At 54.4% G+C, this 11660-nt stretch overlaps 1 protein-coding gene, 1 long non-coding RNA gene and 1 other non-coding gene across 3 annotated transcripts; 1 reads left to right on the forward strand and 2 right to left on the reverse strand.

Moving 5' to 3' along the window:
- Positions 1-272: 272 nt before the first annotated feature.
- LOC124526547 (uncharacterized) lies at positions 273-8340 on the reverse strand. Its single transcript, XR_006965690.1, has 3 exons — positions 8275-8340; positions 1747-2157; positions 273-492 (listed from the first exon to the last, which is right to left on the reverse strand). It is a non-coding gene; the product is annotated as an uncharacterized LOC124526547 (long non-coding RNA).
- LOC124527383 (U6 spliceosomal RNA) lies at positions 401-508 on the reverse strand. Its single transcript, XR_006965843.1, has one exon. It is a non-coding gene; the product is annotated as a U6 spliceosomal RNA (small nuclear RNA).
- A 217-nt stretch (positions 8341-8557) lies between the features above and the next one.
- OLIG1 (oligodendrocyte transcription factor 1) lies at positions 8558-10870 on the forward strand. The gene has a single exon (XM_047099285.1). The coding sequence runs from the start codon at positions 8655-8657 to the stop codon at positions 9471-9473; it is 819 nt and encodes a 272-aa protein (XP_046955241.1). The 5' UTR covers positions 8558-8654; the 3' UTR covers positions 9474-10870.
- Positions 10871-11660: the final 790 nt, after the last annotated feature.

Genomic DNA, 11660 nt, shown 5'->3' on the forward strand with positions numbered 1-11660 from the left:
AGCTCTGATGACCTCCACCGGCCCCCAGAGGCAGGCCTCCTTGCTCAGCCAAACCTCGCCATCTGACGCTGCTAGTCAGGTGTCCACATGGGTACCTCATATCCTCAGGTGGATTATAAATCACCGGAAGGCAGGGAGCCCACGCTTTCTAAAGGACCTGGCCCAGGGCTCTGCACAGACATTCAGCGAACTTGGTCAGTCTGTCTAGATGGGGCCCGTGTACTCATTCATTCACATATTCACTGAGGACCAAGGAGGGGCCTATCCCCCGTTCAAGGCACCGGGATACAGAGGCAAATGCTGCTCCCATAGAGTCTGCCCTCCGGAGTGGAAGAAAACAGACATGCATAAATAAGTAGACAAGTGACGAGGTCGTTTTATTTTTTATCTTATTTGTCGTTTTTCTAATGGAAGCTTCACGAATTCACAGGTCATTATTGCGCAGGGGCCATGAAAATCTTCTCTGTATTGTTCCACTTTTAGCATGCATGCCTGCCAAAGCGAGCACAGGACGAGGCCATTTTAGCTGCTGGTGAGTGCCAGGAAGAAAATCAAGCAGGCGGGAGTGACAGTGGCCATTGGGAGGGGTTGCCACTAGGATGGGTGGTCTGAGAAGGTTCATATCTGCTCCAAGAGCCCAACTGAGAAGACGGGGGCTGAGGCTTCCAGGCAGAGTGAAGGGCAGAGGGCCCCACAGAAGGAGGGCCTGGCCCATGTTCTGACCCGCGTCCTGTCTACCCTGCCCCTCCCACATCCCATCTATCTACCACCTCCCTCCTGAGCAGGACAAATCCCAGGTGTCAGGTCCATCCATCTGTATCTGTCCACCTCACCTCCTCGCTGTAGGGCAGCCACCCCTGCTCAATTCCCCATCCTTTTCTCCATAGCCAACTTTGCTCTTGCTTTAAACATGGTGGAGACCTCACCAAACGTCCATGTGCCCAAGTGATGAGGAAAGAGAGCTCCTTTTAAAAACGCTATTCTCACATAGTCTCATTTTCTTAGTTGGGACCAGGTGACTCACCCTGGTCCTCGCTACACGCTACTCAAAATACGGTCTTCCAACGGGCATCAGCCTCATCTGCGAGCTTACTAGAAACACGGAATCTCAGGGGCTCCTGGGTGGCTCCATCGGGTAAGCATCCAACTCTTGATTTCGGCTTAGGTCATGATCTCATGGTTCCTGAGTTCGAGCCCTGAATCGAGCCCCCTGCTGTGAGTGCAGAGCCGGCTTGGGATTCTCTGTCTCCCTCTCTCTGCCCCTCCCCGCCTTGCTTTCTCTCTCTCGCTCTCAAAAATAAATAAATGTTAAAAAAAAGATTAAAACAACAACAACAACAATAATAATAATAATAATAAAAAGACAGAAACACAGAATCTCAGGTTCCACCCACACCCACTGAACCAGAAGCTGTAGTTTAGCAAGACCCCGAGGCAATTTCATTCAGAGCAGAGTCCTGCCTTGAGACCCCATTATCTCTGGAAACCACCCAACAAGCTACGGAGAACAGCTCCATACTACTGTGAGGCAGGCAACCGTCTAATCTTTGCTTTAAAGAGTGCCTGTAAACAGAAGTATAGTCATGAGTTTCATTTTGCAAGTGAGTTAACCTTGCACGGGGAGGTCAAGGAGCCTGCCCAAGTTCACAAGCTTGTAAGGGGGAGGCTGAGTGGGAGACCCCCCCCGCCCCGGTCTGACTATAGAGCCTGGCCTCCGGCCACCCACTGCCCCAGAGGAGGGGTCACCTTAGAGCTTAGGCAGTCAGTTCTGGTGCTGGAACAGAGTACCACACGAGGCGGGGCTTAAGGAACAGAAATGTGCTGTCTCACGGTTCTGGAGGCCAGAAGTCCAAGATCAAGGTGTCAGCAGGGCTCGTTCCTTCCAAGTCCGTCCCATCCTTCTCCCCAGCGTCTGGTGATTTGCTGGCAACGTCCGGTGTTCTTTGGCTTGTAGAAGCATCACCAGGATCTTTCCCTTCATCTTTACATGTCTCTGTGTCCAAATTTCTCACACAAGCCAAAGCCAGGTAGTCTGGCCTCTAAGTGCCTGCTACAGCTCTCTCGGATGCCGTCTGGGATGAGACTGAAGTCACACTTCTGTAATTCCTTCGGCAAGATGTTGCTGCGTTTTGGTTCGGTGGGCCCAGGACGGTGTCTCTGAAACAGAGCCACACGAGCAGAACATCCACGGTGTTCAGCAAGCACGGGGGCCGAAGGGGCTAGAACCCCCCCCCCCCAGATCCTCGATGCGGAGGAAACATGTACGTAAAGGACACAAAACTGGGACACCACCTGAGTCTGAATGAAAGCACAAAAGAAGTGTCTTTGGGGGGTACCTGGCACATAGCCAGTGCTCAGTAAATACCAGCTACTGTGGCCATTTTACTAAGCAGCTACTATGTGCCCCCCTCTGGACAAGGCCCGTGACTTCTATTTCCTTCTAACCTTTCTAGCCACTCTGGGAGATAAATACCATTCTTTCCATTTTACAGACGAGGAAACTGAGGCTCAGAGGAGTACAGCTAAGGCAGCTGGCTCTTATCCCCAACCTCAGGCTCAGGACTCTTCTTTGTAAGACATAAAGGGGCTGAGAGTTTGAGCAGAAAAGCCTCAGAATATTATAGCAGAGGAGATGTGCCTGTGTAACGTGGATAGCCTTCACCACCCAAGTTAATATTTCCAGGTCAGACAGAGCGCCTTCTGGAGAGGAAGGCGGTGGCCTCCCAGCTCCGGTCTCCTCAAGAGAAAGAGATCTTTCTCTTCCCCCGGTGGTCTCATCTGGAGTCAGATCCAGCCGCCGGCTCTTACAGCCGGGGAAGGACCGCGAGCCAACGGGAAAACAACAGGTGAGCTTCTGAACAGTCCCCTTCTGTGCCTCAGGCAGGGTGCCTGCCCGGACGACGGCAGGGCCACACTGACTTCCAGAACCTTCTGTCTCTGCAGGTGTTTTAGGAACTTGGCCTCAGCGCTTCAGTGACCCATATTTTATTACCTTTCAGGTTTCTATAATTCATCATTCACTCCTTTCTGAAACCCTAGAATGGAAGTTTAGCAGCTCAGCGCCCCGGCCTCTCCCCATTCTCTCCCCAAACACATCGGTCTATTTGTTCTCTTTATCCCCACTCTTCCTGCCCGTTCAATGGGGAAAGAGTGAAACCGGATGGCTGGACCCAGTGCGGGGAAATGACTTCAGAGCCACCTTTGTTTTCCTCATTCCTTTGAGCACACTTGGCCCCACGTCTCTATGAAAGGGCTTGTTTGAACCATTTGGAACATCTAGCAAGCGAGAGATGCTGTGGCCAGAATCGCTCGCATCTTTTCAGGCTGCCTGAGACTCTAGGTTAAACTGCCAAATTTTTGCAACAAAACTAACCATGACATTGGACATTGTGTTATAAATTAGCCACAGCCTTCCAAGCAAATTGTCTCTTTTCATTGTATCAATGGAAGCCTTTGGAACATTTGGCTTCAGCTCCTGACTTTGGGGAGACTCAGAGAATATTTTTGGTCTGCCCAAAGCAATGAGGATTTCTATTTCTGTTAGGTCACCCTGAGTTTGAAAAAAATACAAAATCAATAAAACCCCCAAATCCCATATGTCTATCTGCTTGAGCTCTGTCACCAACAGCCAAACCAATCCTTTATTACTAAAAAGGAGTCTGAAAAATACTCAGATGCCGTCTTAATTGTTTCCCCTTTCTTTCAACGTTTTTCCACATACAGAAAGAAAAGTCACAAGTTTAGACTTAGAAATAATCTTAAGTAGTAAAGTTTATTAAAATCGGGCCTTCAAATGACATTTATTAAAAATAAATAAGCTTGGGGGGTCTCGATGGCTTAGTCGGTTGAGCGTCCGACTTCGGCTCGGGTCACGATCTCGCGGTTCGTGGGTTCGAGCCCCGCATCGGGCTCTGTGCTGCCACCTCGGAGCCTGGAGCCTGCTTCCGATTCTGTGTGTGTGTGCCTCTCTCTCTGTCCCTCTCCCACTCATGCTCTGCCCCTCTCCCTCTCTCAAAAATGCATAAATGTTAACAAAACTTTTAAATAAAATAAAATAGATGTTCCTATAATATTTGTGAAACACACACACACTACCCAGTGATCACAGGTGGCATTTTAACCAGAACAGAGAACACTGTCCTACCGCCTACGTGCTTCCACGCCGGAAGGGAGGATAACTGTGACAATGACACGGTAGGTCACTATGAGCATCTTGTTAGCTCGTAACAACTCGATCAACCGGCGCTCCCTTTGGAAAATGAACAAAATTCCTATCTTTTCCAATTTTCTTTCCCGGCAGGAATCTTTATTTGACCTGAACCGTGTCTAAGTGTAACACAAATTCTGCCAAGATGGTCCGCAGGTGAGTGGGAACGAAACGTCTCTCAGGAGCGCTGCTCCATCCAAGAACACTTACCGGAGGGTGACCCACCTGCTCCCGCCCGTGTTCTCTACCACTGCTCTCTTCCACCCAGAAAGGAGCTGAGGGCCCCTCTCCCCGCAACACCCCCCCCCCAGGCCCTGTCTTCCACGTTCCGGGCACAGTTGTGTTGGGATGAAACCCGCTACACGGTGCCTTCAGCGGTCTCATCGTGACCGTGTGCATTTCAACAACTCGCTTGAAACCTCAACTTTCCGAAGAATTTTGCCCGTCTTTGAAGACGGTAGCACTTTAAGAAGCGAGCCCTCTGGTTGGATCGCAGGTCCAAGCTCCAGCCAGTGTAAACGGCACATTGCAGCAAAGACAAACCTTTTGCGCTCAGCTGACCTTCTCCGAGAGGACGGTCTCCCCGGGGACGACAGGGGGCTCTGAGTGGGGGGCAGGCCTCGCAGAGGCACAGTCTGTGTTTACGGAGGAGGTGGATGGTGCTATATCCCAAACACACGTTTCCCTTCACACACACTCCCCGAGGCTCCGGGTCCCCACTGTCTGCCATGACAAAGGCTCGAGCTTCTTGATCCAGAGCGGGGGTGGCCAGCGGGCTTAGAGGACGGGCGGGAGACCTTTTAGGTTTCTGTGCAAGGAAAAGGAAGCCCGACACACACACCTCCCTGGGGGCGAAAGGAGTCACCGACACAAACACACACAAGGCCCCTTTAGGCAAGGACAAGAGTGGTTGTTATGGTGGACGCAAGTTGTTCCCCAAGTATGTCCTGAATGTGGGAGGCCACAGCAGCTGCCTCCCCTCGAGACGGCCCTCGGGGCCCCTGCCAGGAGCTATAATGACTCGCTGGCCCTTGCCAGCTGTCACACTTTGCATGCCACCGGAGCTCCGGTCCAGCAGAAGGGGCCATCCAAGTCACCAGTTTCAACAAGCGCCAAATCCTGTGCCCATGCTGGGCCCGCACGGCCACCCAGAGCTCTCTTGTCGGGCTCTCTGGAGAGCACTTCACTGACCAGCATGTCCGACTGACGGTGTCCTTGGCCAGGGAACGGGACTTCTCCTTCCCAAGACAGCAAGGCGGTGAGGTCAAGAGCTCAAGGAAGCCCCCAGGGACACCCCCAGTAAAGAGAGGCCCTCTGCGGGGGAGGGCGGCATGCGTGTTTCCAGCTTTTTGATTCCCGGGGTGCCCCTGCCTCTGGAAGGGAAATGTATAGGGTGCTGTATGGGCCACTCTGTCCCAGGCTTTAGATCTCCCTTTCTCATTCACTTCCTCTTCCTGCTGGCAGGGGAAAGCCCGAGAGCCCCTGCCTAGCATGTGGACGGAGGAGGAACGTGCCAGGATAGTACCTCAGCTGCAGGAAAGAGGGGGTCCTCAGGGTGAAGATGAGCGCTGCCAGAGGGGGGCCGGTCAGGGTTCATGGTCCCGCGAGCCCTCTCTTCTGAGGCTTGGCTGGAATCCATCAACTCGTCAATACTGGCTTGGCCCAGGCTTGGCCCTCCATCCTTTACCCCAGTCGCCAACCCTCCCCATCATGGCCTCCTCTTGGCTTGCTGGAAGCCTGATCCAGCTGGAGGGAATTCTAGAAGCCAGCCACTAATGGTGCAGCTCTGCCTCTCTCGTCTGAAGGCACGCTGTCAACCCCACACACCCACTACCCCCCGGGAGCCTCAGTTACACCATCTACGGCGGGGATTTAAAAAAAAAAAAATTTTTTTTTAACGTTTATTTATTTCTGAGACAGAGAGAGACAGAGCATGAGTGGGGGGGGGGCGCGGTTGGAGAGAGAGGGAGACACAGAATCCGAAGCAGGCTCCGGGCTCTGAGCTGTCAGCACAGAGCCCGACACGGGGCTCGAACTCACAAACTGTGAGATCACGACCTGAGCCGAAGTTGGTCGCTCAACCGACTGAGCCACCCAGGCGCCCCTACAGCAGGGATTTTTTTTTTTAAATGCCCAGCTCACCTGCGAGAATCATCAGGTGTCTGTAAAAATGCTTCAAAAAGCAGAATGATTTTCAAATGATTAGTGAGCTGCTAAACTAACCTGCCTGGAAATTGTGAGGTGACTTGTTTGGTCTCTCTCCTTCCTGCCCAGGCCCCTGTCTCTCTTCCCAAGTGACCTCTGCAACATTTTGTCAAGTCAAGGCCTCCTGAGGGTCAGGGGCTCCTACCAGGTTCCTTCCCTCGCTGTGAAACCCACAGGAAACTCTTGGATCAAAGCATGCTGGGAGTCTGAACATCTCAAGGGACAGCCTGTGAGCTGGAGAGATTTCAGACCAATCCCTAGACGCCCCCCTGGACACACGGTAGTTGCAAAGCACTGGGCCAGACTTTGGAAGGATACGGAAGAGAATATGCGGTCCCCACCCCCCAAACAATCACACCCAAATGCAGAGATGATCTCCACCTAACAACCTAGGTCAAGGGAAATGCTATCGATGGTTCGTCAAAGCATGATGAGAGGGGGGAAAACATGAGAAATCATCAAGGCTTCAAGAAGAAAGTCATATTGGGGTTGAACCGATCCAGGGACACGATATCACGGGCAGAGCAGGAGCTGGGGGGTCGGAAGCAGAAATCAGGGTGAGCCTATGGAGCAAATGTTGGTGGAAGAAAATGGGAACAGCCCTGAAATCGGCAAGCCCAGGCAAATAGTCCCCATGGTCACAGACGTCCCTCTTCTCGCCCCAAAGAGGATCAAGGTGGACGAGCCCATTTTCTTTCTGGTCCCTTGACATTGCATCGTCCAACAGGACTTCCTGTGATGGAGGTCATGTTTTCTGCCTGTGCTGTCCTATAGATGGCTTCTAGCCACCTGGAACTACCAGATGCTGGAAGCCATGCTACCTTGGTTTTATTTTAGATTTTCATGGCCACAGGGGCTAAGCAGATGACAGAGGTTTAGATACCAAGGCCCTCTTCCCCAGGCTATGACGAAAGGCTGCAGTCATATCCATAGCCACCAAGTAGTGCTATTGGGGAAGAGGAAGATATAGTCCCACCCTCAACAGATACGAGTGTGTGGGTGGATGTTTGTTTGTTTCTGATAAGAGGCTGATTTCTGTGTTTTTGCTTTAACAAGAGTGAGGCTTAGAGAGCGGAGTCACGGATAGGATGAATACATGTCCCTTTTGGGGCGGAAAGAAAGATGACCCCCAAATCTCCTAAGTCCCTTAAAGATCTGTCCATCTGAGGGCGGGTAGACAGAGTGCCCAGTTGCAGCCATTCTGATTCTTCTAGTCCTTGAGCCCAGAAATTTAGTCCTCAAGACCTGGCAGGAAATCACTCATTTAAAACAAAGAACAAAACAAAAACAAACAAACAAAACCCACAAAAACCACAAAAACACGTTCCACCCATGTTCGCCGCAGCATTATTCACAAAAGCCAAAAGGTGGGAGCAACGCCTCCATCCCTCCATGGAGAAATGGGTAAACAAAGTATGGCACACACACACACACACACACACAGGACCATCACTTAGCCTTTAAAAGGGAAGCAAATTCGAACACGTGCTGCAACATGGGTGAACCTTGAGGGCATTGTACTAAATAAAACAAGCCAGTCACTAAAAGACAAATACTTCAGGATTGCACTTAAATGAGGTACCTAGAGTGGTCAAATGCCCAGACAGAAGGAGGGTGGTTGCCAAGGTTGCAGACTGGTGGGTAGGGACTCGCTGCCTAAGGAGCACCGGGTTCAAGTTTTGCAAGATGAAGAGCTCTGTGCCTGGGTGCCCGACAATGGGACCGGACTCAACACTATGTGTACGTTACCATGGTTAAGGTAGCGTTGTGTTTATACAGGACTGCAATTAAATAAAAGGAATATGCACAATAAAGTAGAGGCAGGGAGGAGGAGGGGGTAGGCACACGACTTTTGGCCTCACCAGTGCAACCCGTTCTCCGGGCGCCACCGCATTTCACCCGGAAAGGCGCGGTCCCTTCCCGTCGCTCTGGGGTCCGGTCCTGTGACTCCCTCGCTGGCGCTCGCAATAACCTTCCAGGGCCGGGCTCGCGGCACCTCCGCGCCGGCCCGAGGCGGGGCGGCCAATGAGCGCGCGCCTGGACCCGGCCTCGCGCTCCCATTGGCTGCGCCCAGCGACCCGCGGCCCCGCAGGTTCCCAAGCCGGTTTAAAGGGGTCGGAAGCGGCCGGCAGCCCCGCCATCGACTCCCCGCGCGCAGGCCCGCGGGGAGGGGCGGCCTGCCGCAGGGCCCACCCCGGGGCGTTACTGAAGGGCGCCCTCGGCCGCCCCCACCGCCCCCCAGATGTACTATGCGCTTTCCCAGGCGCGCGTGAACGCGGCCCCCGCGACCATGCTGCGGCCACAGCGGCCCGGAGACGTGCAGCTCGGGGCCTCCCTGTACGAGCTGGTGGGCTACCGGCAGCCGCCTTCCTCCTCCTCCTCCTCCTCCTCTTCCACGTCCTCCTCCTCCACGACGGCCCCCGTCCTCCCCAAGGCGGCGCGCGAGAAGCCGGAGGCGCCGGCCGAGCAGCTGGGTAGCGGAGCGGGGCCCGGCGCGCACGCGGGCGGCGGCTCCCGGGCGGACGCCAAAGAGGAGCAGCAACAGCAGCTGCGGCGCAAGATCAACAGCCGCGAGCGGAAGCGCATGCAGGACCTGAACCTGGCCATGGACGCGCTGCGCGAGGTCATCCTGCCCTACTCGGCGGCGCACTGCCAGGGCGCGCCTGGCCGCAAGCTTTCCAAGATCGCCACGCTGCTGCTCGCCCGCAACTATATCCTGCTGCTGGGTAGCTCGCTGCAGGAGCTGCGCCGCGCGCTGGGCGAGGGCGCCGGGCCCGCGGCGCCGCGCCTGCTGCTGGCCGGCCTGCCCCTGCTGGCCGCCGCGCCCGGCTCGGTGCTGCTGGCGCCCGGCGCCGTGGGGCCCCCCGACGCGCTGCGCCCGGCCAAGTACCTGTCGCTGGCGCTGGACGAGCCGCCGTGCGGCCAGTTCGCGCTCCCCGGCGGCGGCGCGGGCGGCGGCGCGGCCGGCCCGGGCCTCTGCACCTGCGCGGTCTGCAAGTTCCCGCACCTCGTCCCCGCCGGCCTGGGCCTGGCCGCCGTGCAGGCACAGTTTTCCAAGTGAGGGCCCGCCCGGGCCCGGGGCGCTACCTCGGCCCGGCGTCCTGCCGCCCCGCTTCTCCGCGCCCCCGCGCCCCCGCGCCCCGCACCCGGGGACAGCCGGGCGGGGCACGGAGGACACTTCCAACCTTCTCGCCCAGAGGAAGGGACTGTGGGGCGCCCCCTTCCCCGCCCCCACCCTGGGGAAATGAAAGTGACGCGAGCGGGCGTTCGACGGAGCGTCGGGGCCGTTTGGGGTTCTGAGTGGATTCCAGCTTCTTTGGGCAGCAGGGGCGCGCCCCCAACCCCACTCTTGCCCAGCGTCGGTCTCCCCCGGTCCGGGAGTCGTGCGCTAGGTGGGGGGTGGCGCGGATTTTCAGGCACAGCGCGGCTTGCTCTGGGTGAGTCAGGAGGCCGGTCCCAGCGCCAAGGCTCAAAGAGGCGACACCTGCCAAGTCAGGGGACCAAGTGGCCGCTCTCCGAGGGCAGGGAAAGAGTTCTTTTCCTTCTCCCCAACCAGAGGCCACAGGCACCCTGGTTCCCACCAGCCGAGGCCTGTCAGAGAAGGCTGCCCGACCTCAGGAAGCCGAGAATAACCAATTAGTCCGCGCAGACGGTCCCGGGCTTAGCAGAAGGACTGACCCTCGGCGGCGGCCGGACGGTTGGCCTCGCGGTGCGGCGGGAGGCGGCGATGATAACGCCAGGGTCGTTGGGGGTGCTGGGCTGGGCAGTCGGTCCGCTTTTGTACCCTGACTGTTAGAGTGCGATTTTTGAGAATCGCGTAACCAGGGGTTTTGTTGCGGAGATTACTCGCTCTTAAATCCTGGGATCTTCTTTAAAAGGCCGTTTAGAACTTGAGATTCACCAGTTTGTTTCCCCTTCCCCAAAGGTAGCGTAACCAACCTTTGCGCTTGCTTAAAAACAAAAACCAAGCACGTCTGACGCAGGCGGCGGTCTCTAAATAGGTCTAAAATAGGTAACAAGGCCCTTCGCAGTCGCCCGCCGTCTTGTCCGAAAGCACGATCGCTAATTAACGTTCTCATTTCAAGACGCGGAGGAGGATCTGACCCCCCAACCGGCGGCGGCTCGGCGGGTCCCCGCTGCGGTGGCGGCGGCGATGGCGGGATGGCGCTTTCTGGGCTGCCCCTTTGCGTGAGGGGTCCTTGAAAAGCGCTCTGGGCAGGCCTTCTCGCAGCTTTACAGTTGAAACACTGCATAGATGACCCGTCTTGATTTGTTACAGACGTTAACAAATTATTGCACCCAAGATTATTTTACGATCTTTCAGCAGCTTGCTTTGAATTCTGTGTTTAAGGTTTTGGTTGTTGGTAGTAGCCGAATTTAACTGGCATTTTATTTTATCTCTAACGTTGTTTTCTTGCTCTGTGAAGAATCCACAAAATAAAATGTTTCAAGACCTTACATTTCCCCCCTCCCCGCTAATTTGTTTGTTAAGAAAAATGCCCCGGTGCGTGGATGGATTCAGAACCCGGGGATGAAGTCGGTGGTTAAATACGACCGGGTTCCAGAGTTTTTAAACTTGGCTTCCTGATTTGGAAAATAATTCAATGAACAGGCGACTGCTTGTCAAGTTCAGGCATCAGGCAGAAATCTAAGGACCCCACCGAAGGTGAGTGGGTGGAGTTAGCTCTTAGCCAGGTTTGGGAGATGGGTCTCTTGACTACAAGTTCCTCCTCTAAAAATGAGTTTATTTATTCATTTTTATATGTTTATTTCTTTATTTTGACAGAGAGAGAGAGAGAGCAGGGGAGGGGCAGAGAGAGAGGGAGACAGAGAGTCTGAAGCAGGCTCCTTGCTGTCAGTGCAGAGCCCTGTGTAGGGCTCGAACTCACCACCCCTGAGCTCATGACCTGAGGCTTAATGGACTGAGCCATCCAGGTGCCCCTAAAAATGAGTCTAAAAATACATTGATCGTAAAATTATTTTGTATGTTACCATCTTTCTCAAAAGTCCACCTTTTCTATTTCAGTGGATAGAAGCTTAAGCAGTATCATACATGGCTCTCCCATGTATTACATGGGCTCTCCCCCATTCTTTATATAAGTTTGGAGTGGTCTCCTCTGAAATCATGACCTTGGACATCGCTCTATTCTGAGAGGTGAAAAAGCTCCTCTGTGTGATTGGTGATATTGCAAAGAACCTTGAATAGTGATTTGTTCCCATGCAATATTTAAACATTTCGTAGTTGTTG

This window comes from Lynx rufus, unplaced genomic scaffold (assembly GCF_022079265.1).
Source record: "Lynx rufus isolate CCGP_SWC_20201006 ecotype Redwood Valley unplaced genomic scaffold, mLynRuf1.p SCAF_5, whole genome shotgun sequence".
Lineage (NCBI taxonomy): Eukaryota > Metazoa > Chordata > Mammalia > Carnivora > Felidae > Lynx > Lynx rufus.

Excerpts from the sequence above, each read along its gene's own strand:
- OLIG1 (XM_047099285.1), top strand. The coding sequence starts at position 8,655 with ATGTACTATGCGCTTTCCCAGGCGCGCGTGAACGCGGCCCCCGCGACC.